The sequence below is a fragment of the Patella vulgata genome, chromosome 5 (genome assembly GCF_932274485.2).
Source record: "Patella vulgata chromosome 5, xgPatVulg1.2, whole genome shotgun sequence".
Taxonomy (NCBI): Eukaryota; Metazoa; Mollusca; class Gastropoda; family Patellidae; genus Patella; species Patella vulgata.
Window position 1 is genome coordinate 70,454,175 of NC_065883.2, and position 26,228 is coordinate 70,480,402.

General features: G+C 36.8%; 1 protein-coding gene across 3 annotated transcripts; it reads left to right on the plus strand.

Annotated features, from left to right (window-relative positions):
• Nucleotides 1-26,228, plus strand: LOC126820612 (transposable element Tcb1 transposase). 3 transcript variants are annotated; one of them, XM_050548690.2, is made up of 2 exons: nucleotides 1-124; nucleotides 7,753-11,938. In XM_050548690.2, exon 2 carries the CDS (start codon nucleotides 10,612-10,614, stop codon nucleotides 11,629-11,631), a length of 1,020 nt encoding a protein of 339 aa, XP_050404647.2. In that variant the 5' UTR covers nucleotides 1-124; nucleotides 7,753-10,611; the 3' UTR covers nucleotides 11,632-11,938. The 3 variants fall into 3 exon arrangements, with proteins under 3 accessions (XP_050404647.2, XP_050404649.2, XP_050404648.2); XM_050548692.2 differs by lacking the exon at nucleotides 7,753-11,938 and adding an exon at nucleotides 21,700-26,228 and having other exon boundaries at nucleotides 39-124; XM_050548691.2 differs by lacking the exons at nucleotides 1-124; nucleotides 7,753-11,938 and adding exons at nucleotides 19,067-19,225; nucleotides 21,700-26,228.

The window sequence follows — 26,228 nt, forward strand, 5'->3', positions numbered from 1 at the left end:
GCGCACAATAAATATTTAGGTCTATATGCATAAATTATTCAACACAGAGACTCTCTTCAAGTGTGCCGATAGTTACAGCTACATATCGTATTCATTTCATGATCCTGAAACAAACACATACACGGTAAGTTGTTCTAGAACAGTAGGCTGATGTTTATATGATTATAGTCTTGTAAGCTTTTGTGAATTATTCTGTATTAAATACCATAAGTATATTTGACCAAAACATAATTATCGAGTGTTTCATCCAGTTCGTTATTTGAAGGAACTTAATTCCTTTATATTAATAATATATTAATACACTGAAAAAAAACTTGTGTTGAAACAACACAAACTTGTGTTATTTTCAACACAAGTTAGGTGTCTCTATTTAACAACACAATCTTGTGTTAAATGTTGAAACAACACAAAACTTGTGTTAAATGTTGAAACAACACAAAACTTGTGTTAAATGTTGAAACAGCACAAAACTTGTGTTAAATGTTGAAACAACACAAAACTTGTGTGAAAATCTACACATTATTTGTGTTGAAATTTCTGAAACTTGTTTGTGTTGAAATTTCTGAAACTTGTGTTGAAATTTCTGAAACTCGTGTGGTTTCGTACAAACTTGTGTATAACAAAAACTTGTGTTGTATTTTACCAATTTATATCCAGTATAGCAACCTTTCGAATGCAACCCCTTCCATTCGTTCTGTTTAAACTGTAATTATTGATAAATGACATAATAATTTTGTTTGTTAAATTATTATTTATTCAATAAATGATATGAAAAAATAAATTAATGCCTAATTAATACCAATACAGACATCTCGAAGGTTAATAAACAAAGTTAATTCCAATACTAATAAAATTGTGTTATACAATGAAAAAATACCCCCACCCCCCATTCCCAATTATTAAATAAAAAGTAGCTATTTAAATTGAAAAATAAAGCACCGAGACATTTGGAATATTAATGAACAAAGTTAATTTCAATACTAATAAAATTGTGTTCAATAGTAACAATATCCCCCCACCCCTCAAAAAAAGCTATTTATTTTTTTTTTACAATTAACCTTAAAAAGAACTGAGAATATAATATATATGTTCACAATATCCCTACCCCATGGTCCCAAAACATACATTTTAAATATATCTAAAATTAATATCAACCAAACCAAGCACTAAAGACATTAATAATGCACTAAATTGAAATACTTTTAAGAAAAAATAGTCCCTTTAACAGATTAGGAATTCAAAATTTTCTACAGTATATAAATGGGAACTAATAGATAAAGCACAGGCAAATAATTATAGATAGATAAAATAAATATAGCATAAAAATCAAACAAAATGGAGAAAATTAAAAATTTGTAAAACAAAAATTGATTAATTAATAAAACCATTTTATATAAAAGAGGCATTAACATTCGAAATGTTCACTAAATGTTTAAAAATAAAGGTTGATTTCATCCTACAATAATACATTTTTATAATTATCGAATGTTACTATTAATTATTGATGATCCCTCTATATTATTTCAAGTTTTCAGGCCAAATCTTTAGTGTTTAGGATTACACTGCATTCTATATAATGAAACAATATTAGAGATGGTTTGGTATTTGACATTAAAAACAAAAATGTGATTAAAAAGGCAATATAACTTTTGGGTTTCCACAATAAGATCTGTAAAAGAATTTGATGACTTTATATTCAGAATTTAGAGTTGTTTTCTTTCTTTGGTATTAATATTCACTAAATAGATATAATTCTCCAAGGATGTTCAAGTGATTATTATAAATACACTTATCGACAAATGGGGTTTTGATGTGGATTTAATTTGGTACACCAGTCATGGGTATAGAGTTATTTAGGGGGCGGGGGAGTTGAAAAGAGCATAATTTAACAATATATTATATTATTTTGAGACTCATATGTATGACTACATGCGAATGCAAAAGGCGGGGGGGGGGGGTATTTTAGTCACGTAGCATTATTGCTTACTCATGTACGCCAAAAACACGTCATCTCGCTTAAACAGATGTTTTACGCCAAAACGCTTCAACTTGATTGATTGCCATGTTTTTGGTGTATATTTATATCTTTTCTTGGGCGCCGAATCGAACTACGGCTTTTAAAATGTTCCAAAATCGACGTAAATTGATTTTTTCAACGTTAGTTGGTATACAACGATGAGCACATGAGTGAGTAGACTGTGGGAAAGTTACGACAACTCATTTCCAGGCGCCATTTTGGGTCCCAATTATGACGCCATAAAAGCTATGACGTCATGGCTTCATACAGGTTTACATACCAAAATTTGTTTTTTTCTTGCAGTATTAGACGTTGAGGGATAATATAACGTTTTACCCTAAAAAAAAATGCAAAAGAAACCAATGCAGTTTGGTTCAGTGATAAATATATCAAACAAAATCATACCCAAAATCGGGGAATTTTCTGAGAATGATATCTCGTAATCAGTGTGTTTTACTATTTACTCGTTGGATTATAAATGATTTCTTTTTAAATTCCTCAAACACAGAGTGGTTATGAAAGTGAAATGTGCCGAAAAATCGAATTTGACAAACGTCAAATTAAAAAAAAGAAGTATTTGTTATATGGTGCCGGGCGTTTCTTTCATAATGGCCACCAAATTTGGTAATATTATTATTATTATTATTATTACAGCATATTTATAGCGCGCCCTTTCATAAAACATGTTCAGGGGCACTCTACAAAGTGACAATGTAATCATAAATAAACAACAAGATTATGGACATGTTAACAATTGTATACAGAGTCAGTTAAAAGCCTCATTAAATAAATGTGATTTAAGTTGTTTTTTAAAAGAATAAAGAGATGTACAACATCTTAAACTAAATGGTAGATTATCCCATAAAACAGGTGCTTGATAACTAAAAGAGACTAGTTGAACAGTTTTGGGCTTTAAAAATAGTTTATCTGATGTACGTAATGTTCGACCATTATATCGTGGTTATGTACGCGAAATGTGCGGAAATCGAATTTGACAAACATCAATTAAAGAAATGTATTTTCCACGTGGTGCCGGGCATTTCTTTTAAAAGGGCTACCGAATTTGGTAATACATGTATAAGGCAATTTAACAAAAAAACATAAATTTGGTAGACTAAAAGGGCATCTCTTAACATACGTAAGATATGACTTTTGCAATGTCCTTTATATGGTTTTCGATGTCTCTGAATTTGAAGATAAATTTTGAAAATACAAAATAGCAGCAACACCAATTGGCGGATATTAAATTAATCGTCATTTTTCCTGTTGGATATTAGATAGTGTCTCTTAAGCATGATGTACACTGTAGTTCGATGTACCCTTTAGTTCAGATATAGTCTCCAAACCGTGTTTACACTGACTATAGTTTGGGTGTAGTTCGTCAAATGAAGATGAATTTTACGATACAAAAAAATGAATATATTGTAAACGCGCTTTAAATATCTGGATGCGATAGACTTCGTGATAAAAAATTCAAGGTACATTATATCATTGGCAATAATAAGATCCAATTTTAGTTTTTAGTCACACACTGTTAACCACCAATAGATGTTTTAATGACAATAAATCATAAAATGTATTCAGCTCGACGTAAGACATAAATAGATACAGTTGGTTTAACTTGAATAGAAGTTTTAATTATCTATGCTGCATATATGCATATATCACCTTGATGTTCATATCGTCTTACGTATTTGTCAACATCAAGGTTAGTGCGACCCATTTGTGACAATTTCTAGTTCCCAAATATTAGCGATTTAGCTCCTTTAAAAGCGAATGCAAGTTAAATATGTTTAATCAGAGGCGGATTCAATGGGGGGCGCGATGGGCCCCCCCCCCTAATTTTCAACAGTGCCCTTTTTTACGGCTGAAAGTTCTTGAATGTGTCCAATTTAACAGCGAATTTATTATTATTATGTAACATATTAAGAACCTAACTACATTTTTGGGGCACCAACCACCACCGCCCCCCAGTCAAAAATTTCCCCGTACGCCTATGGTTATGCGTAAGAATATTCAGTTCAATATACTCACGGTGTATGATTTTATTCATACTTCAATTTTAGTGAGTTACTTCTGCAACGTTTTTAGAAAAAATTGCTATTAATTTGGCCAGTACTGTAATAGCAAGTGTATAAATATTTTCTGTTCAGTCTGTACACAGTAACATATCTGAGAACCATATTATCATTTCTGCCCAAGGCTCCCTGTGATTTATAGTTAGCAGTGATACAAGGCAATTACCAATTTTCCGTGCTCTTGGCCTGAAGAAATAAAATAATAAAAGTCAAGTTTTTATTATTATGCAAGTGGAAAAATACAATTCTTCATGGTATGATTTGAATAAATACAACTGATTTGAAGTTGGAATTATTATTTGTCTAAGATGACTGGGCATTTACAAATTGAAATAGCTACTCTTCATCAAGAAAATACATGAATATTTTTCCCAATTCACCTGGATTTTATTGTAGGTCTTTGTACGTGAAATAGCTTTATTTAACGTCCACTTCCACCGAAGTGATATTGCAGAAAATTAACAAATTCGGATTCCCGTTTAAAAGAATTAGACTACACTATCGCTGGATTGTATTATATTCAAAATGGCGCCCAGAACACAAAACAAACATTGCAATTCAGGGCGGACTGGTGTCGAGGTTGTATCCTAAGAATGATTTTTTGAATATTTAATCAAACAGAAACACAATTATGCACATGCAGTTATGATATAATATTAAATTAGCTTACTTCAAATACCTCGAAATATACTGTTTGGTCAGTTTGTCCGCCCGCCATATTTCTATTAGTCACACATCCTTCGGCCAATTAAAATGGACGTATATTTTGTTTTAACCGAAACGAAAAATTTGCGTTATAAATACATTGTATTAAAAAATACCAAAATCACAAACCTGATATTCTTATTTTCTGACAAACTTTTTTCACAACAATATCACTTTTTTCGATACTAATGCTTAATAATACAGTTAACATTTGCAGTACCACAGGGTTAATACCGCAAAATTACTTCAATAAATATTTCTTTCTTTGTTTTAAGAGTAATTCATTTTAATTGGTCATTTACAGGTAAGAATAAATTTCCAATTTCGATTAATGAACCAATTAAATTAAATAAAAAGATTAACTCGACTATTTCCACGCCCATTCAAACATTTTTTTAAAACGTAGATATAACACAATTGTTATTGTCTTTGATGTGTCAAGTTTATTGGGGCGATATCAATCAGACACTTCCAAATGCAGACATTGTAATAACCTGTCTCTGTATATTGTCTGAGACAAGATGTGAAAATAAACAAAGAGTAGAATCAGAATAATCTTTTATTATATCTAATTAAATAAATAGTTTATATTTAGATAATAATTGACTAAAACTTTGATCTCTTATATCAGTATACTGTTATAAAATACGTTGTTTTAAAAGAGATATTAAATGCATCGCACGATACAAACATTGCGATTTCTACTTAATGTTTGTAATAATTAATATATCCTTTTAGATAATTAGAAATATTAAAAAATAAATCAAGTGAATTACTCGACATTCAAATTCAGGAAGAGTGGCTTTACATATAGGCTAGTGATAAAGGAACATAATAAATGTTATCTTAAATGTCGACGTAATTAATCATATGGAAAAAAAACACATAAGATTTTATAAATGTACACAAGTTTGTGTTAAGACATTGAAAAAAAACACAAACTTGTGTCATTGCAATGCAATACAACACAAACATGTGTTAAATATTTTTAACACAAGTTCTTGTGTTGAGATCCAACACAAGGGTTTTTTCAGTGTACCGGTTCTGTTCTTATAAAGCTGAAGGCGCTGACAAAGGTTCCAGTAAATAGTTTCCAAATATGAATGTTTCATAGGTTTTGAGTTAAAAGGGCGTATGGCTCTATTCTTTGCCACTTTAAAATTGACGAAAATGGGTGGAAAGGAAAATATATGATATGACTGTATATAAAGTGATCTGTATTCAATTTTTAACAGAATTATTCTATTTACTAATAAATTATGTTCGCTGAAATACATGAACAGTCCAAATTCAACGACAGTCTGTTACGCCTGCTTAGTACATTCTACACTCTTTTTTTTAAACTATTATTTTGTCGTTTGTGAATCAGCCATTACTAATAACTTCTTTTCGGATACGTTTTTCTGTGTTCATTACTAATGGCGCCTGAAACTACATAATACACGACTTACGCACTGATTAAAAAATGGCCATTCTGTCTTAAATATTGGATATTAGTATATTTTCACGACAAGATAACACAATCAATCTTGATTAAAATAGACCAATTCGTGTTTTTTAATTTTTAATTTCGAATGTTAGAAGCTTGGCTCCTTTAAATGTCCTGAGAAATGCTGCCGTTCGTAGATAAAGTGATAGAGAATTCTGTGTATGTCCTGCATTATAGGCAATTGATAAAAATATTAATCGCAACAAGGGTCGAACTATTTTAATTAGTTTAGAAATATTTAACTTTCTTATTCCATTATGTGTTCATGACCTGCAGCTGTAATGTTAGTGACATCCTGCATGGGGGTAAAAGTACCAGGCCATTAATTTAGTCAGTTACGCCACCCTAAATAAATCATAAATAAATTTCGTCTTTGATCGGCATTTAGCAATTGACGCACGTAATAAACACAAAAACTTAATATGGAACAGAAGTACTATTTTAACGAAAGGGCGAGATCCCTCAACGAAACTTAGCTACTTTAATTAAAATATTAATTGTGTTCGATATCGTGTTTTTATACACCCACATTGAAATGTCATAATATTGTCGTCGCCCCGTCCGTCGGTCCGGGATCCACAACTGCTTGTGGACGCTCTAGTGGCTAAAGTAAATATCCGATTGACTTTAAATTTATAAACATGTAGCGTTTAAGGTCATGAGACGGAGAAGTCTTGGTTTTCAACGATTTCCGATAATTAATGCCAGAGTTATGACTCTTGATCACTTTGAAATAATTTGTGGACTTTAAATTTATACACAGTGTTTAAGGCCATGAGACGAAGAAGCCTATATATTTTCTGACAATTACTTAATGAGTTGTTACTCTTAATCAGATTTTAGTGTATTATAAATGTTTCATTACCGACAATAGAAAAATATGCGACCACTCTTGTTGACTGTCCGGACGACTTAGCTGATGTAGACATATGTTTCGTTGCCTGGGAACCCACCTTTGTCTTTATTATAAATAAATTTATATTCTAAATGTTTCATTAGAAACAAAAGAAAAATATGCGACAGCTCTTTTTGACAGCACGGACGACTTAGCTGCTGTGGACATATGTTTCGTTGCCTGGCAACCTATCTGTCTTTATTGACAAATGGAATTCGATATAAGAGTATAATAAGAGTAGCCCGTAGTGCTACTGTCCGGGCAAAATTTCCCCCATAGCAAACTGCATGGCGTTTGCCCGTCTTCATTAGCCCAGTTCGAAGCGGAAAAGTGGGACGTTAAACCCCATTTCATTTAATTTCGTTTTTATTTATTATTATTTTGTCTTATGTGGATCAGCCATTACTAATTACTTTGGTACACTACACGACTCGTGTACTGATTATAAAATGTTGATCGTGTCTTAAATATCGGATATTAGGATTCTATAGCTTCACGGCAAGACAACACCATCAATATTGATTGGAATTGACCAGTATTGAATTCTAATTCATGTTTTTAATTTCAGATGATACTGTATCACATCATAGGCGTTTTATTGTTGGCCAGTGTTTGGTGTCAAACATGTCCATCTGGTTGTACTTGTCGAAATACCACAGCGGATTGTTATGGAAAGCTACCAAGGATGTCCCAATTTCAACAACAAACAATAGATATCTCTATTCACGACGTGGAAACAGATGAAATCCCAGAGAACACATTCGCAGATCTGAAGAATCGTAAAAGAATAAACTTATACAATATGAAAATTAGGAAAATAAAATACGGCGCCTTTAAGAATATCGAGAACATCAAGGGAATCAACCTCTATTCCTCCACAATCGGCACCATAGAGACAAATGCCTTTACGGACATTCGAAACCTGTCGGTGCTTTCGATTTACAGCACGAATATCACAACCATCGAACCATACGCTTTCAATCGCATCAGGGATTTAGGAAGATTTGCAATTTAAGATGTGAAAATCGACAGTATAAAAACTCAAGCTTTCGCTTATTTCTCTCGTTTAAATTTGTTTACGATATTTGAATCAACCCTAAACATAATTCAAAATAACACATTTTATAAATTTCTAAATATAAAAAGGATAACGTTTTACAATAATACGGTTGGCGAAATTCAATGCAACACCCTGGACATTTTGAAGAAATTAAAAGAAAGTCACGTTCAGTATTACAGTAATCGTCTAACTTGTGACTGCAAATTAACCTGGTTTGCCAAAGTCGTCACGAAAAACTTCGCGAGTTACCTCGAAGATGTTGGAAATGTTTGCAATGCTCCACAGAAATATAAAGACAGAGAACTACTATCTATTGCTCCAGAAATCTTAAGCTGTCCGGGGCAGAAACAAACATGTCCGTCAGTTACCGACCTGGTAGAGAAGAGAGATGTGGAATCAAGTGCTGATAGTTTATTCAAGCTCCAACATAATCTTATGATATCTCTGCTTGTTATTACGATCCTCTAGTTATACATATTATAAAGGATACCTACAGCCGCTGATCGCCAGTTGAATTTGTATAAATGGGCGATATTTTTTTTTTCTTAATTGGTAATTCTGCGAATATCATAGATTGTCAGTTTTGACTATATCCTGTGTATCGTCTCCAATCGATCCCAAATGTTGACAAATTTTGAATTCAGAATAATATATTTGTAAATACTGAATGGTATTGAAACATTTTGGACTAATATTTCATTTATGCCAGGTTCCCCCTGTCGTGCGACGCGTTGCGATAAGGTTCACCCTATTGAGTTCACGATCTGCTACGTTCGGTTTACTTTAACAGGAAAACGTGCCGCTTTTACAAAAAAAGTCCCAAAATGGCGTCTTTTGTCGAGTGTATATAACTAAACGAGCAGAGATATTGTCTCAAGGCTGCTGGTTTGATATAATTCCCTGGTAATTCCCCAAACCCAATGCCAAACTTGACGTTTGTTGATATAATACACTCTCCACAGAAATCTCCATGGGCGCAGCCATTTTTCATCTGGGACCTTTAAATTGTTCCAATATTGCGGAATTCGTCATAGATGCGTAGAATCTGTCGAGGTTTTCCGAATGCAATATATGGTAGGATCACAAAGATTACTCCACGATTAAAACCACGATCTCAATCGTAGCGCGTATCGTGATAGTGGAAACCTAGCATTAGAGATTCAATTTAATATTAACAATATTGTAGTTTGTAACGGATTACATCCCACACCCTCGTATGATGACCAGATACAAAAACGCAATCTTCCGTAATTAAATAACTGAAGTGGTATATGCAAGAACATCCTTCTTATAAAGGAAATGGTTTATTGTGTACAGCTGGGATATTTCATGACATCAATGAGGGAACGTATCGAGTAGCAGCGCATCGAGTAGAATGGCCCGAACAGCTCTGAGAGGCATGGGCGTGGCCATCACTAAATTTGCGTACGGAACATGATCTCGTGGTGTGTGTTTGTGTGGTGGTGGGGTGTGTGTGTGTGTGTGTGTGGGGGGGGGGGTTAATAGCATATCTGAGATTGATCCGAGTTGCCCATGAGTAATACACCGTAATTATTTATGCCCGTATCAATTTTGATAAAAACAACGCTTGATTTACTTTATTGTCAATATTTGCTGATAAATGAAAGTTGTTTCAGTAGATTGGGCTGCGTATGTGTCATAAGTTCAAATAGTATAAAATTAACTTATTTTTAACAAAGTTTGTCAGGTGATAAAACTAAAGGCACCCACAAGCACATCAGACGTATACCTCAATGTTTTTAGCTACGTTCTCGTAGCTAATCTGAACCCTAGTAAATGGTTGACACCGCTTGAGCATTCTGATTATAATTATAGACTAAACCCATAATTCAAAGGGCGCCATTGCGTCCCCTTACATTCCAAAAAAATTAAAGGGGGAAAAAATGTTGATTTAGGCCCTGGGCCCACAAAACAGTCTAGCTTTCAGGTGCTATATCTCAGCCGTTCATGTTTTTTGTCTAGACAGAGTTGAACGCATTGTCGTATATCTATATCTGCTATTTATATATATGTATGTTATTATCGTATATGTTTAAGATATCTGCTATATATACTATTCAAAAAAAGTAGGGGATATTTGATTTTGGGGGCATAATACTAAAATATGCAAATGACTAAGAAAAAAGTCACTATAGAACCTAACAGAAGAAACATTTCCAGTTACATGTGACGCCCAAACGCACCAATAGCTACCGCATGGAATGCAGGTGATGCTTGGGATCATCATGGGGGTCCAACCCAAGATTTGCACGACTCTGACTTTGAATGTTACAGTCATTGTGGCATTGAATTCCAGGGTGGAAACATCAGTTTAATTGTTTTAGTGACCAGAAAACAAATTTTGATATGCGTCGGCTTACCCAAAATGAAAGGTTACGTGCCCTTAGCATGCTCCAGATCGGCACAACACAGGCGGTTGTGGCGCGGACGATGAATGTGTCTCAGTCTGTCATAATCAGGCTATGGTCCAGATACCGTGATACACAATCTGTACAGGACAGACCACGCTCAGGTCGACCAAGGGCGACAACTCAAGCCCAGGATCGATTTATCCGTACCTTGGCCTTGAGAAATCGTGTCATCACAGCAAATCAGATCAGCGCTCGTCTTCAAACAGACACTGGTGTGAGAGTGAGTGGCCAGACGATTCGGAATCGACTGCATAGGGGTCACCTTCGCGCCCGACGTCCTCGCGTGATCCCTTGTTTGAGAGATCATCACATTCAGGCAAGACGTCGTTGGTGTAGGGATCGTCAACACTGGGATAATCGACGCTGGAGCAATGTGATGTTTTCAGATGAGTCAAGGTTCACTGTTGATTTTTTGGACAGACGTAGGAGGGTGTGGCGTCGTCGAAACGAGCGCTTCCAAGACGTTAACGTCATCAGACATGATCGATTTGGGGGTGGTTCTGTTATGGTGTGGGGAGGCATCACTGTTGCTGGAAGAACGGCTCTACATGTTGTTGCAGGGCGTGTTACAGGCCAGTACTACCGGGACAACATCTTGGCAGTCCATGTTGTGCCGTTCGCACGACGTCATGGCCGCCGTTTCATCTTCCAGGATGACAACGCAAGATGTCACAGGGCCAGGATCGTTACAGGTTACCTCCAACAACAGAACATCACCACATTACCTTGGCCAGCACTGAGTCCCAACCTCTCCCCCATCGCGCATGTCTGGGACATGCTTGGACAGAGGTTACGTCAACGTCAACAACGTCCTGCCAATGTCCAAGAACTTGCTGCTGCGTTGCAACAGGAATGGGACAATCTGGACCAAAATGACCTTAGATGTCTCATTAGGAGTATGCCACGTCGGATCAATGCTTGTTTGGCAAACAGAGGAGGATTTACCCGTTACTGACTTGGTTGTGATGCTGTGGTAACTTTGCTGTTTGACCCCGGGTATCATTTTACCCTTATAATGGTCAGTCTGTGCCTTACTTAGTCTAACGATCATTTGGAATAAATCGATGAATGTGAACTTCATTTCATTTTGTCATTTGTTTCTTCGTCAGTTTCATTAGGTGACTTTAATAACACTTAAAAATCAAATATCCCCTACTTTTTTTGAATAGTATATATATTTTTTTTATTATTTATGTATATGTATGTTATATATAGGCTTTGTAAATATTAAACGTTATGCTAAATAAACATTAGCCACTTTATTTATATTGGTAACGGAGAAGGATCTCGTGGGTTTTCTCCGGGTACTCCGCCCCTGCTAAAGACCCCTGTGTACAAATGAATTGCAATTGAACCATATGTTAGTCCCTAAATATCTGCAAGCTCTCTCCCACTTTCTCATGTAGCAAATTCGTCAATTGTTCCATATTTTGGTCTCTCTCTCTCTTTCTTTCTCTCTCAATGTTTTACTTTAATCCCTGTAAGTGGGTTATCTAACGACTTTGGGTTCAGCAATTCATGAATATGTCTCTATTTGGGGTAGGGTGTAAATCCTGTATTGGTTTATTTTCATTTAACATCCTGGTAGTAATTCTAAATCTGATAGTCGCAGACAATTAACGATATGAAACTAGAAACTAGAATTACTCGCGCCCAAGTAGGCAATTACTGGCCCCGAATTCACCAAGCATTCTCAGACTTAAGTTGAGAATTTACTAAAACTTGTTCACCTTATTTTAACTAAAATATAGCCCTTTATAATAATTTTGTTGTTTGAATGTATCAGATACACCCATAAGAAACTGTGTTTCTGCATCAAAGATATTTCTCATAAACAGTGATTGAAAGTTGAGTAAATTCTCAACTTAAGTCTGAGAATGCTTTGTGAATTCGGGGCCTGATAGATTTCCAGACTGTTTATATTACGCGAATAGAATTCAAGGTGTATAGCATACTCCTCGCAGTATTTCCCACTTAACAGCTAATCCCACTTAACACTGCTGTAAAGGAAACAAATTTCTGTTCCAAATTATGACTGGTCAATAGTCCGATTAACAACCAATAGCTAACGTAACAATTTTATTACGATTTAAACATAGCTCCAAATATGTTCACTTAACGATTTTATTATACCCAATTAACCAGTGCATAGCAGAATATTGCAGAAAAACTAATTGCGTGACAAACGAATCTATCAACACGGATACAATGTAAACAATACTGTTTGGAGACGAACAATACTTTCACCGTTTTTAATACCTTAAATCACTGTCCAAAGTTTTGGGGAAGATCCCAGATTAAACGAAGGACTGTCATGTTGTTGTACTTGGGATAGATTTGATTGAACGGGAAGAATATACACACTCCCTCAGAAGCCAATCCAGCGATAGCCAGAGAGGGATTTCTTGGGCCATTGCTTCAGGAATATGGGTGTATAGTGACAACAATCCACTGACATATATTTTGACGTCTGGAAAATTGAGATGGGTTACAGAGGTAGCAGATTATCAATTTAAGTTATATTTATAGCACGGCTTTCATGAGTTAACAGGTTTAACCAGAGACCGAAGGCCGGAGGGGGGGGGGAGTTAAACCTGTTAACGAATGAAGCGTGCTATAAATTGACAACTGCTCAACATGCTTGTTGTTATTGCACAGAAAACCCACCCCACTTCTCTATATGATTTCTACTTAAACCAGTGTAAACCAGCAAAAGTGTGCAATAACATTGAACATGTCTAGTTATTGCACGGTTAAGCTCCACCCAATCTACTAGAGGGAAAACAATCTGCTTTTCAACGAAAAGAACAAAGGAAGATTCCCCACCTATGTTACACAAAATATGTTATAAACCGCGAAACAGAATGGGGCTGCTGGTAGATTATGTAGGATGTCACTCAAAATCAACCATTATGTTACGTAGAGTACAGAAGCGGGGCCGGTGGAAGCAATTTTTGATTGGGGGAGGGGGGGGGGCTACCATCCTAAAACTTTAGGTAAGGGACTAAGCATCGCTTAGGCCCTGGAAGCTCCGTGGGTTCTACATCGTCAGAGACGCTTTCCGAGCGATTTCCGGCTAATAAAATTACTCAGCAATGAAGTTAAATTTTGTTTCTTTATTCTAAAGCCCTTACCAAGAAAACACAGTCGATGGTGGATTCCTGCGATGCTGATCTTGACATATATATGCATAACAATACCAAGGTTGTTATACGATTTTGATGAATCTGACAATGTATGTTTATAACCGAACAATCATGGGTTTTTTCGGTATTGGCGCATATTGGACCGTCACTTCCTATATATACATTTTTAGTTTATGGACGGTCTAGATTTCCCAGTTTTTATTTGATTGTAAAAAACGTTCAAATATATCACCGTTACACCATAATTACGGTCGAGTGCAAATGTCGTGAAAATCCGACAGAACTTCCCCGACAAAACGGCCACTACCCTTAAAAGCATGTAATACCCAGGTTGTGGACCCCCCAGAGGTTCGAATTTTCATACAATTTGATATATTCCAAAGGTCAGGGTTCCTTTTAATATTGGACCGTAACTTTCTGGATTATGAACCCTGATAGGACGAAATATCTCGTGTTTAGCTTGTGGATCCTCTAGAGGTCACCATTTTATCTTATTTTCAAAACCGTTCAAGAACATCGCCGTTACATAATAACTATGATTGAGTCCGAAATTCGTGAAAATCCGACCGAAACTTTCAGTCAAATGGCCGCTCCCCTTTACGTAAATAGTATAAAAACATGTAATGCCCAGGTTGTGGACCATCATAGAGGTCACAATTTTTATCCAATTAAGATGAAACTTAAAACGAATATCACTTCTTGAGTGAGTCCAATTTTGGTGCGCATTAGTCCCGTGCCTTTACGCAAAATGTGAAATATGAATGAAGTTTGTGGACCATACATAGGCGACAACTTTTGTCCGATTCATGAACCGTAAACTACATAATGTATATGTTAAGGATCAAAAGTTCTTGGATGAGTTCGACTTTGGTATGTATCAGATCCTCCAGTCTAGAGCTATAGCCACTGCTTTTTACGCAAAATGTGAAATATATATGAATTTTGTCGGTCCTGTGTGTTAAAGTAGCTGAGTCTCTAACTCAATATCATCCAAAATCTTCAACATTGAAAACACGGATTATTTGTCAAATTAAATCAACATTCATGTTGTGATCTTACCGGAAAAGATGGGCTTTTGATATCCAATATTTAAGACAAAATAAATATTTTACCATTGCTACACGAATCGTGTACCATAATGCGCTTCAGCCCCAGTTGTATGAAGAGACTCGAGGGACGAGGCTAGACACATTACACCAAATCAAACGGCGTATGTAGACTGGAATAACCAGACGCTAGAAATTTGCACTCGCTTGATACTGCTGGCTTATTTCGCCGAATATAACTGATTTGAAATTGGAGTAAAAACGGAAACCATTGAATGTAAATCAGTTTATATACATTCATACTACAGTATTATATGCGTTGCGACCCACTTTTGTCAATTTCTAGGTCCCAAATGTGTCAAAAGCTTTTGGACTGTTCGACTTCGGTACGCATCAGACCTTACAATCTACAGCTATTTTACGCAAAATGTGAAATGTGTATGAATTTCGTAGGCCCCCCAGAAGGGCTATAATTATTGTCCCATTCTGATGAAACTTAACAATCAAAAGATATTGAATGAAAGGATGAGTCTTTTCCCTCTTGGGGGGTTGGATGGTCGATTAGCACGTGTGTGCTGTATCGTAAGGCCTGTCATTGAGTCAACTGGCGTGGTTTCGAATCGCCTGTCCAACCTCCCGGGTCCTCCGGTTTTCTCCCACTGCTAAAGACCCATACGCGCAAGCGAATTATTGAAATAAAACTAAACCATATGTTAGTCCCGAAATGACCTAGTTTGTGTCGAGTGGACGTTAAACTCTCTAGAGTGAGATAGAGAGAGAGAGAGAGAGAGAGAGAGAGAGAAATAGACAAAGATGGGGTTTGACGTCCACTTGACACAAACTAGGTCTCGGGTATGGGTCTTTCAGCAGTGGGAGACAACCGGAGGACAGGCGACCCTACTCCTTGTCACGTACAGCCGAGGAATCGATTCCACACCAGCTGATTCAATGACAAACCTTATGATACAGCGCGCACGTGCTAACCATTCGGCCATCCAACCCGCCCTAGTTGTAAGTAGATTTAGAGAATCGTTTGTAGATCTTGATATGTATTTACATTTAGTTTCTATCAAAAACAATAGTGTTAATTAATAAATGGTTGTTCTAATTGTCCATTGTCTGTGGTACCTTGTGGGGGTCCTGCCATAAGTAATCTAAGTTGACCCGGAGACGTGAATATATTCAAGGGAGACAACTACATTTAAAGCACCTACGTAAACAAATCGAAAGTAGTAGACGAAATAGTTGAATATTATAATTATTATATTATAAAGAAGACAGGCATACACCATTCAGTGCGCTATGAGGGAAATTTTGCCCAGGCAGCGGCACTATAGACTACTCTAATATCGAATTCCAACTGCCAAGGGATCTTATTTTACGTGCACGCCATGGTATACACAGGTCCTCGGTTTTTCGTCCCATCCGAACGACTAGACAGCTGTTCTTGTCAGGCCCTCAGTCCTGCACTACTTACAAGGGGGAAACCACGTCGGAAAATCCCTATGAACTTTCTCGACCAATGCAGGGTTCGAACACGCGACTTTCAGGCTAGCGAGCCAGCGCCTTAAATACCAACGTAGCAACCGTGGCTCCAATAGTGACATGAGACTTCGCGACCTACGGAATTTACCGCTGAGGAATATGCAGGACGGTGGGGGGGGGGGGCTGACAAGGACAGCTGTCTAGTCGTTCGGATGGGACCAAAAATCGAGGCCCCGTCTATACAGTTGGAATGCGATATAAGAGTATGCTGTAGTGCCACTACCGGTTCATTAGCCCAGTATAGGTGCAGAACAGTAGTACGTTAAAGCCCATTTCATTTCGTTTGATATCGATAGAGAGAAATAGGGTTTAACGTCCACTCGACACAAACTACGTCATTTCGGGGCTAACACGTGGTTCACGTATAGGGGTCTTTAGCAGTGGGAGGAAACCGGGGTCCGGGAGAAAACCCACGAGGTTTGACAGGTAATCCTATTCCTTGCCACGTACAACCGGTGAATCGAAACCACGCCTTATCATACAGCGCGCATGTGCAAACCATTCGGCTATCCAACCCCGGGGCCCCGTTTGCATTAGCTGCATCTCGGTCCTTCTGTAAAATGGTCGAATCTATTTATCTCGATCCGTTACGGTCGAATTAAAAGAAAATTATAAAAATTATTAAAATGCTGCGTTAAACACGGGACTAAATGACATAGTCGTTTACCTTTGTATAATATTGGATGGCCGAACGGTTAGCACGTGCGCGCGCTGTAGGCCTATCATAAGGCCTGTCATTGAGTCAACTGGCGTGATTTCGAATCCCCGGTTGTACGTGACAAGGAGTAGGGTTGCCTGTCCAACCTCGTGGGTTTTCTCCGGGTCCTCCGGTTTCCTCCCACTGCTAAAGACCCCTACGCGCAAGCGAATTATGAAATAAAATTAAACCATATGTTAGTCCCGAAATGACCTAGTTTGTGTCGAGTGGACGTTAAATCCCATTTCTCTCTCTCTCTCATGTATAATATTCTTGACAACCAGCGATAAATAATACAAACAATGCCATGGGCGTAATTGTTTGCGTAGAAGCACAATAGGCCTTTGTTTTAATTGTTCAATTTATTTAAGTTATTTAAGTTATAAGTGTTATTATTAAGGGCGTTGTCATGTCTAACTTATGGTAACTTCGCAATTAATTCTATATTATTTTTCAAACTCTGCTCCACATAAATTTGGTATGATCTTTGATAAACATCGGAAGCTGCGATTCAAGTCATAGTTTGGACACATATCTTTTGTGGTTTTGAAGATATTAAATTTTGAAATCAGCTTAAAAATGATCAATTTTCGTCATAAATCTAAATAGTTCTCTGTCTTGCCTGATCCGAATTAAATAATTTCTGGCATGCATAGCTAAGATAATCCTTGATAAAATTACGGGAGTATTTTTTCATGGTGCCAATAATAATGCCAAAATTCCAGAAAATCAAAAAAAAAAAAAAAAAAAAAAAATTCATAGGTCGTTATTTGAACTGGTCTGAAATAAAATCTATTTCATATAACCACAATTTGTTCCATAGAAATGTTCTGTGGGATTTAAGCTTCAATTTGACGCTAAGTTTGTTACAATCGGTATTTTTTCATCATCTTCCTTGGTTTACAAAAAAGGTCCTTTCGAATCGTGACGTATTCGTGTAATAAGTAATGCGATTTGTAAAAAATTTGGACAAAATATCATGAATTAGCAATGAGTATTCTATAATCCCACAAAATTCTATAGGAACCTACACTCTTTATATATAATCCGGCGATGCAGCGAGGACAGATCTCCATGGGGACGCATTAGGCTATAATCATCATGTTGGTAAATGTCTAATTAATATAACATTTAAGGCCTAAAGAAAGACCTGCAATAGGTAAATTAGGCTCTTGAGTAATGTATCTTTAAATTCCTGGGGTGATTATAAAGTTAGCAAAATTACATGCTTTTCCATTCTTTTTATGAGGATAACATGGCTAAGTGGGTAAGACGCTGGCTCGCTAGCCTGGAGGTCGAGAGTTCGATCCCTGCATTGGCCGAGAAAGTTCATCCAGATTTTCCGGCGTGGTTCCCCCTTGTCAGTGATGCAGGACGGAGGGCCTGGCAAGGACAGCTGTCTAGTCCTTAGGATGATACGAAAAACCGAGGTCCCGCGTATACATTGGAATGCACGTAAAAGATCCCTTGGCAGTTGGAATTCGAAATAAGAGTAGGCGATAATGCCGCTGCCCGGGCAAAATTTCCCTCATAGCACACTGTATGGCGTATGGCCGTCTTCATTAGCCCAGTATAGGAGCAGAACAGTAGGACGTTAAACCCCATTTCATTTCATTCTTTTCATGTTAATATTTGGCACTTCAAAATAGACAAATAGAAGAGAGGGAGAGAGAGAGATTAACTTACACTCGACACAAACTAGGTCATTTCGGGACTAAGTAATGCATCTTTAAATTACTTGGGTTATTATGAATTTAGTCAACAAAATTACATCCTGGTTTCTATACACAGATTTTGAGAGAAGATATATTACCGACAGCGTCCTCACTCCTTAGAAATGTATGAGTATGACCGGAAAGATCATGACACATTACCGGTTTTTATATCTTAGCCAATAGTCAGAAGGAGGCAATTTATGCGTGTCTGCGTGTGATCTATAAATAGAACAGTCAGCGATAAGCGCACAATATTTAGTTATATATGTGTCTCTATGTATAAACTATTCAACAGAGAGACTTGTCTTCAAGTGTACCAGTGAACACAGAGTAATTGTAACTACGTAGTCATAGCTGCATATATCCTATATAATTCATGATCCTGAAACAAACACACACGGTAAGTTGTTCTAGAACAGTAGGGCGATGGTTACATGATTATTGGTTACACTCTCTTGTATTATCAACCTGTAACGGTAAATCTCTTTGATCTTTGGGGTATATTCTATGCCCGGAATAACTTGCGGTCTGAAATTCGGGGGCGGCTTTGGATATATACGGAAATTTGGGGTTATTCTTCTGAAAGTTTTTCTTCAAACCTATACCGGGTTATTCTTCCAGGGTAGGTTATTTTCTTCAGTCTTTCTTTCCCCAGCATAACCTCACTCTCGTGCTTTATCCTACACTTAGTGGATATAGCGGGGGGGGGGGGGTCCAAATCTAGAGCTGCATCAACAATCCCACCTCACAATTAATCGTATTGCCTATATAGCTGTTCTCCGATCAACCTCACCCCATCACCCCCACCCCTTACACCCGCGGCTGATCCCTTGTCAGCTTTTGAAAACCAGTCTGTATTTAGTACAATGAATCCATTTTACCAAAACGCAAATCTCGTATCAATCGCTTGTTTTTACCATACCGTTTTACTTGACATATGCGTTCTCTTTGTTGAACCTCGTGAACGCTCTAATGCTCTTTGTGAAATTTATATGCAATATTTAAGTTAGTGAATCGAAGAAGCCTATTGAATTTAAACAATTTCTGTTTATTATGTCTAGAGTTATGGCCCTTGTTTCACTTTATTGAACCTTGTGAACGCTCTAATTCCAAAAGTTATCATCTGATCTTTCTGAAATTTACATGCATTATTTAAATTAGTGAAACGAAGAAGTCTATTGAATTTCAGCAATTTCCGTTTATTACGTCTAGAGTTATGGCCCTTGTTTCACTTTATTGAACCTTGTGAACGCTCTAACGCCAAAAGTTATCATCCGATCTTTCTGAAATTTATATGCATTATTTAGATTACTGAAACGAAGAAGCCTATTGAATTTCGGCAATTTCCATTTATTACGTCTAGAGTTATGACCATTGTTTCACTTTATTGATCCTTGTGAACGCTCTCACGTCAAAAGTTATCCGATCTTTCTGAAATTTATATGCATTATTTAGATTACTGAAACGAAGAAGCCTATTGAATTTCGGCAATTTCCGTTTATTACGTATAGAGTTATGGCCCTTGTTTCACTTTATTGATCCTTGTGAACGCTCTCACGTCAAAAGTTATCATCCGATCTTTCTGAAATGTATATGCATTATTTAGATTGCTGAAGCGAAGAAGCCAATTGAATTTCAGCAATTCCCGTTTATTACGTCTAGAGTTATGGCCCTTGTTTCACTTTATTGATCCTTGTGAACGCTCTAACGTCAAAAGTTATCATCCGATCTTTCTGAAATTTATATGCATTATTTAGTTTACTGGAACAAAGAAGTCCATTGAATTTCTGCAATTTCCGTTTATTACGTCTAGAGTTATGGCCCTTGTTTCACTTTGTTGAACCTTGTTAATGCTCGATTGATGATAGCTATCATCCGATATGCATGAAATTTATATGCATCATTTAAATTTGTCTATTGAATTTCAGCAATTTCCGTCAATAATTTCTAGAGTTATGGCGATTGTGAACGTTTGAATGACAAAAGTGATCATGTGATCTGTTTGAAATTTATATGCATTATTTAAATTAGTAAAACGAAAAAGCCTGTCAAATTTCAACAATTTCTGTAGATTACTTCCAGAGTTGAGACCCTTGTTTCAGTTTGTAGAACCTTGTAAACCCTCAAACGACAAAATTTATAATCTGATCTGTATGTAACTGTCTTGTAAAGGCCCCCGATTACCTACAAAGGAATAAATATGCGACAACCCTTGACGACCGCTCGGACGATTTAGCTGCTGTGGGCGTATGTTTTGTTGCCTGGCAACCTACCTTTAAAAGAAGTATTGCAAATACTAATCAATTATGTTCGCTGAAATACGTGAACAGTCAAATTTGAACGACAGTCTTTTACGCCGTCTAAGTTCATTCTACACGTTTTTATTTATGCGCCCCCCCCCCCTCCCGGTCAGTGATGCAGGACGGGGGGCCTGACAAGGACAGCTGTCTAGTCATTCGGATGGGGCAGAAAAAACGAGGTCCCGTGTACACATTGGCGTGCACGTAAAAGATCCCTTGACAGATGGAATTCGATATAAGAGTAGGCCGTAGTGCCGCTGTCCGGGTAAAATTTCCCTCATAGCACACTGTATGCTGATTGCCCGTCTTCATTAGCCCAGTTCGGAGCAGAACAGTAGGACGTTAAACCCCATTTCATTTCATTTCATTTCGTTTTTATTTATTATTATTTTGTCTTATGTGGATCAGCCATTACTAATTACTTTGGTACACTACACGACTCGTGTACTGATTATAAAATGTTGATCGTGTCTTAAATATCGGATATTAGGATTCTATAGCTTCAGAGCACGATAACACCAATATTGATTGGAATTGACCAGTATTGAATTCTAATTCATGTTTTTAATTTCAGATGATACTGTATCACATCATAGGCGTTTTATTGTTGGCCAGTGTTTGGTGTCAAGCATGTCCATCTGGTTGTACTTGTCGAGATGCCACAGCGGATTGTTATGGAAAGCTACCAAGGATGTCCCAATTTCAACAACAAACAATAGATATCTCTATTCACGACGTGGAAACAGATGAAATCCCAGAGAACACATTCGCAGATCTGAAGAATCGTAATAGAATAAACTTATACAATATGAAAATTAGGAAAATAAAATACGGCGCCTTTAAGAATATCGAGAACATCAAGGGAATCAACCTCTATTCCTCCACAATCGGCACCATAGAGACAAATGCCTTTACGGACATTCGAAACCTGTCGGTGCTTTCGATTTACAGCACGAATATCACAACCATCGAACCATACGCTTTCAATCGCATCAGGGATTTAGGAAGATTTGCAATTTATGATGTGAAAATCGACAGTATAAAAACTCAAGCTTTCGCGAATTTCTATCGTTTAAATTTGTTTACGATATATTCCTCAAGTCTAGACTTAATCCAAAATAACACATTTTATAAATTTCTAAATATAAAAAAGATAACGTTTTACGATAATACGGTTGGCGAACTTCAGTGTAATAGCCTCGACATTTTAAAGAAATTAAACGGAAGCGACGTTAATTATTACAGTAATCGTCTAACGTGTGACTGTAAATTATCCTGGTTTGTCCATGCCGTCATTGAAAACCCTAGGAGATATGGCAACGATGATGGAAATGTTTGCAATGCTCCACAGAAATATAAAAACAGAGGCCTGGTATCTGTTGCTCTAGAAATCTCAAGCTGTCCGGGTCAGAAACAAGCATGCCCGTCAGTTACCGACCTGGAAGGGAAAAGAGATACCGACAATAGCGCGAATGTAGGTGACAACGGGGGATCAAGCGCTGATAGTTTATTCAACCTCCAACCCTTTCTTATCACATCTCTGCTTGTTATTACGTTCCTCTAGTTATAGTTATACAATACTTATTATAAACGATACTTACAGCTGCTGGTCGTCAGTTGAAATGAAATGATATGAAATGAGGTTTAACGTTCTACTCCTGCACTGTCCACTCCTATACTGGGATAATGAAAACGGGTATACGCCATACTCTTATCAAATTCCAACTGCCAAGGGATATTTTACGTGCACGCCCATCTATACACGAGGCTTCGATTTTTCGTACCATTCGAACCACTAGACAGCTGTCCTTGTCAGGCCCTCCGACAAGTGGAAACCACGTCTGGACAATCCTGATGAACCTTCTCGGCTAATTCAGGGATCGAACATGCGACGTCCAGGCTAGCGAGCCGGCGTCTTACTAACTTAGCCACCGTGGCTCAATCGCCATTTGAATTTGTATAAACGGGCAATGTCTAATTTTCACGACTTGATTTACGCTAAAATAAACAAATTGGTAATTCAACATTTACATAAGAAAACAAACTATATTTAATCACCCGGCTTGTGTTCAGTCGGATAAAAGATGCGCACGAAAATATTTCAACGAAAAGTATAGGGCCTGGCACGTTACAGCCTATAGGTCGTTAGGATGGACGAAAAACCGAAATCCCGTGTACACATCGGTGTGCACGTAAAAGATCCCTTGGCATTTGGAATTCTATATAGGAGTAGGTGGTAGCGCAGACTTTCCCTTGTAGCACATCGTATGGAGTATGCCAGTCTTCATTAGACGAGTCGGAGTAAAACCTAAAACATTTATCCCCATTTCAGTTTGATTTCATAATGCTACGTTCCCACTATAACGGTTCGCGCTACGATTAAAATCTAAACTTACGGTATCTGTTTACAACTAGCTCCGCTTGAGAACAGACACTAAGCTAGTAGACATACTATGACGGGCGGATGCGGTCACAATGGGCCATTTATATGACTTACTAATTCCATTTATATGACTTACTAATTCCATTTATATGACTTACTAATTCCATTTATAAAGCTTTATAATTAATTACTTACTTAGGCACGTGTGGACGCTGAAACCCATCGAAATGGGTGACTGAATTGAATATTATTTTCATAGTTTGATAAATGATTATGAAACTACGTAATTATTTATCAAGTCTTATAAATCCATTTATATAACTTAGCAAATAATCGGCAATCTCCGTACTCCTTCGTTGAGTCGGCCAATTGGCCAATCAAATCCCTCGTTACATATAGCGGTGTTTTACCTTTCATGGCGGCTATTGTAAACATAAAATGACGAGAATAAGTTTTATGCATGTTTTAGTTATCCTAGCGTCAATTTACTTTGCTAAGGTCACCGCTCCCCCTCCACCCACCGACCGGGGTAGTTCTTTTCACAATTTCTTGCGAGTTTGCCGAAATATCGTGTCGGATGTTGTGCGGCACGCGTGGGCCCAAGCCCTTGAAGACAACATACCCTCATCCTGACCATGGTCATCTTCTGCAGGAAGATTAGTGCGTCCGAATTCCATTAAAGGAAAAAATGCACGAATAAAATGATGTAGGCCCTATGACACCGACGCACACAACTCGAAAACCGCGGACGGGAGTGGGAGGGGCTTGCCATTCAGTAAGACGACCTGTGATTGGCTGGCCGAAGCATCCTCGGGAATTTCCGGGCAGATGTACGAACTTTCCCGAATATTTAGTTCGTTAGATAATTCATTTATAAGACTTAGAAAATAGATTTATATAGCTACCATATTATTTACAAGACTTTATAAATCATTTATCAAGCTATGAAAATAATATTCAATTCAGTCACACGCTTCGAGGGGTTTCAGCGTTCGCACGTGCCTAAGTAAGTAATTAATTATAAAGCTTTATAAATGGAATTAGTAAGTCATATAAATGGAATTAGTAAGTCATATAAATGGCCCATTGTGACCGCATCCGCCCGTCATAGTAGAATGACATTTTAAGTCCTAAATTAACGATTTTAGTTGAAAACACTAAGTATATTTCGAGGATTTTGATAAGTATATATTCTGATTTCATTTAATAAAACTGAAAATGTTTAATTAGGCTTTTTGTGTAATAACAGAACCGTAATACAAAACAGTAAACTAATTGTTGGATATGGTGGCCGTTTTGGGCCGAGATCTATTCTCAAAGTAAAGTAGATAGTTCTCTGTGTGCAGAACTATATACCGGAAAACACCGGAAAACTACCGGAAAACACCATGTTATACCGAATACCGGAAAACACCGGAAAACACTAAATACCGGAAACACACTAAATACTGAAAACATCATAAATAGGTAACCCAGAGTCTGGTTCTCTGTTTGCGGGAAGTTAGGGTTAGGGTTAGGGTTAGGTTTTTCCGGTGTTTTCTAGAGAACCAGGCTCCGAGTTACCTATTAAGAGTGTTTTCTGGTATTTAATGTTTTTCCGGTGTTTTCCGGTATTCAGTATAACATGGTGTTTTTCCTGTGTTTTCCGGTATATAGTATAGCCCCTTTTTTGATCTCATGTGCTGCGTTAAACTTGGCCCTTGTCATCCGGACTCACATTTGCGCACACTTCTAAATCATCGAACGATTGAAAACGCTAAAACTGTTCTACCAAATGACAACAGGCATTTCTTTAGCATTTTACAAAATATATACTTTATTATGTTTTATATTATTTGATTTTAAATAACCAATTGTTACAAAGCATTAAACATACATTATGCAAGAGCTAAATCTGCCTATTGCAGGTCTTTCTTTAGGCCTGAAATGTTATCTTAATCATTAATTAGACATTAATTAACTTATCAAGACCATAATCAACTCCCGAGGGCATCGCCAGGCTGTGATGTTTATTGTATTAGGTTTCGATTTGCTGTTCGACTTCCATTATCATAATTAAATCATGAAATGGATAATGGAGAGTATTTGTTTTCCTACCGATTTTAGTAATGATGATCGAGGCTAGGTCGAAAATTCAATCGCTAACATATCGGTTCATAGTGGATCAATTTGACAGAAATTTTCAGCAAATTCTCTTTACATTATCTAATTTTTAACTATTATAGTGAGAACTGCCAGCTCTTTATCTAATCTCCCATAATGTATCTTTAACAAGGGCAAATTTTTGATTTAGGGTCCTGGGCCCCCAAAAAAGGCCCAGCATTCAAGTGCTATATCTAAGCCGTTCATGATATTTTCTAGACAGAGTCGAACGGATTATCGTATATGTATAAGATATCTGCTATTTATATCTATTTTTATATATGTATGTTATTATCGTATATGTATAAGATATCTGCTATATATATATATTTTTTATTTATGTATATGTATGTTATATGCTTTGTAAATATTGAACGTTATGCTAAATAAACATTAGCCATTTTATTTATATTGGTAACGGAGAAGAATTTGGTTATGAAGATTTTCCAGAAAGTATTATTTTATATCCATACGATATCTGCTATTTATATATGTTTTTGTTATTTATGTATATGTATGTTATATATATGCTTTGTAAATATTGAACGTTATGCTAAATAAATGATAGCCATTGATAA

What these genes read in the sequence shown, in the direction of transcription:
- LOC126820612 (XM_050548690.2), top strand. Translation starts at nt 10,612, where the DNA reads ATGCGTCGGCTTACCCAAAATGAAAGGTTACGTGCCCTTAGCATGCTC.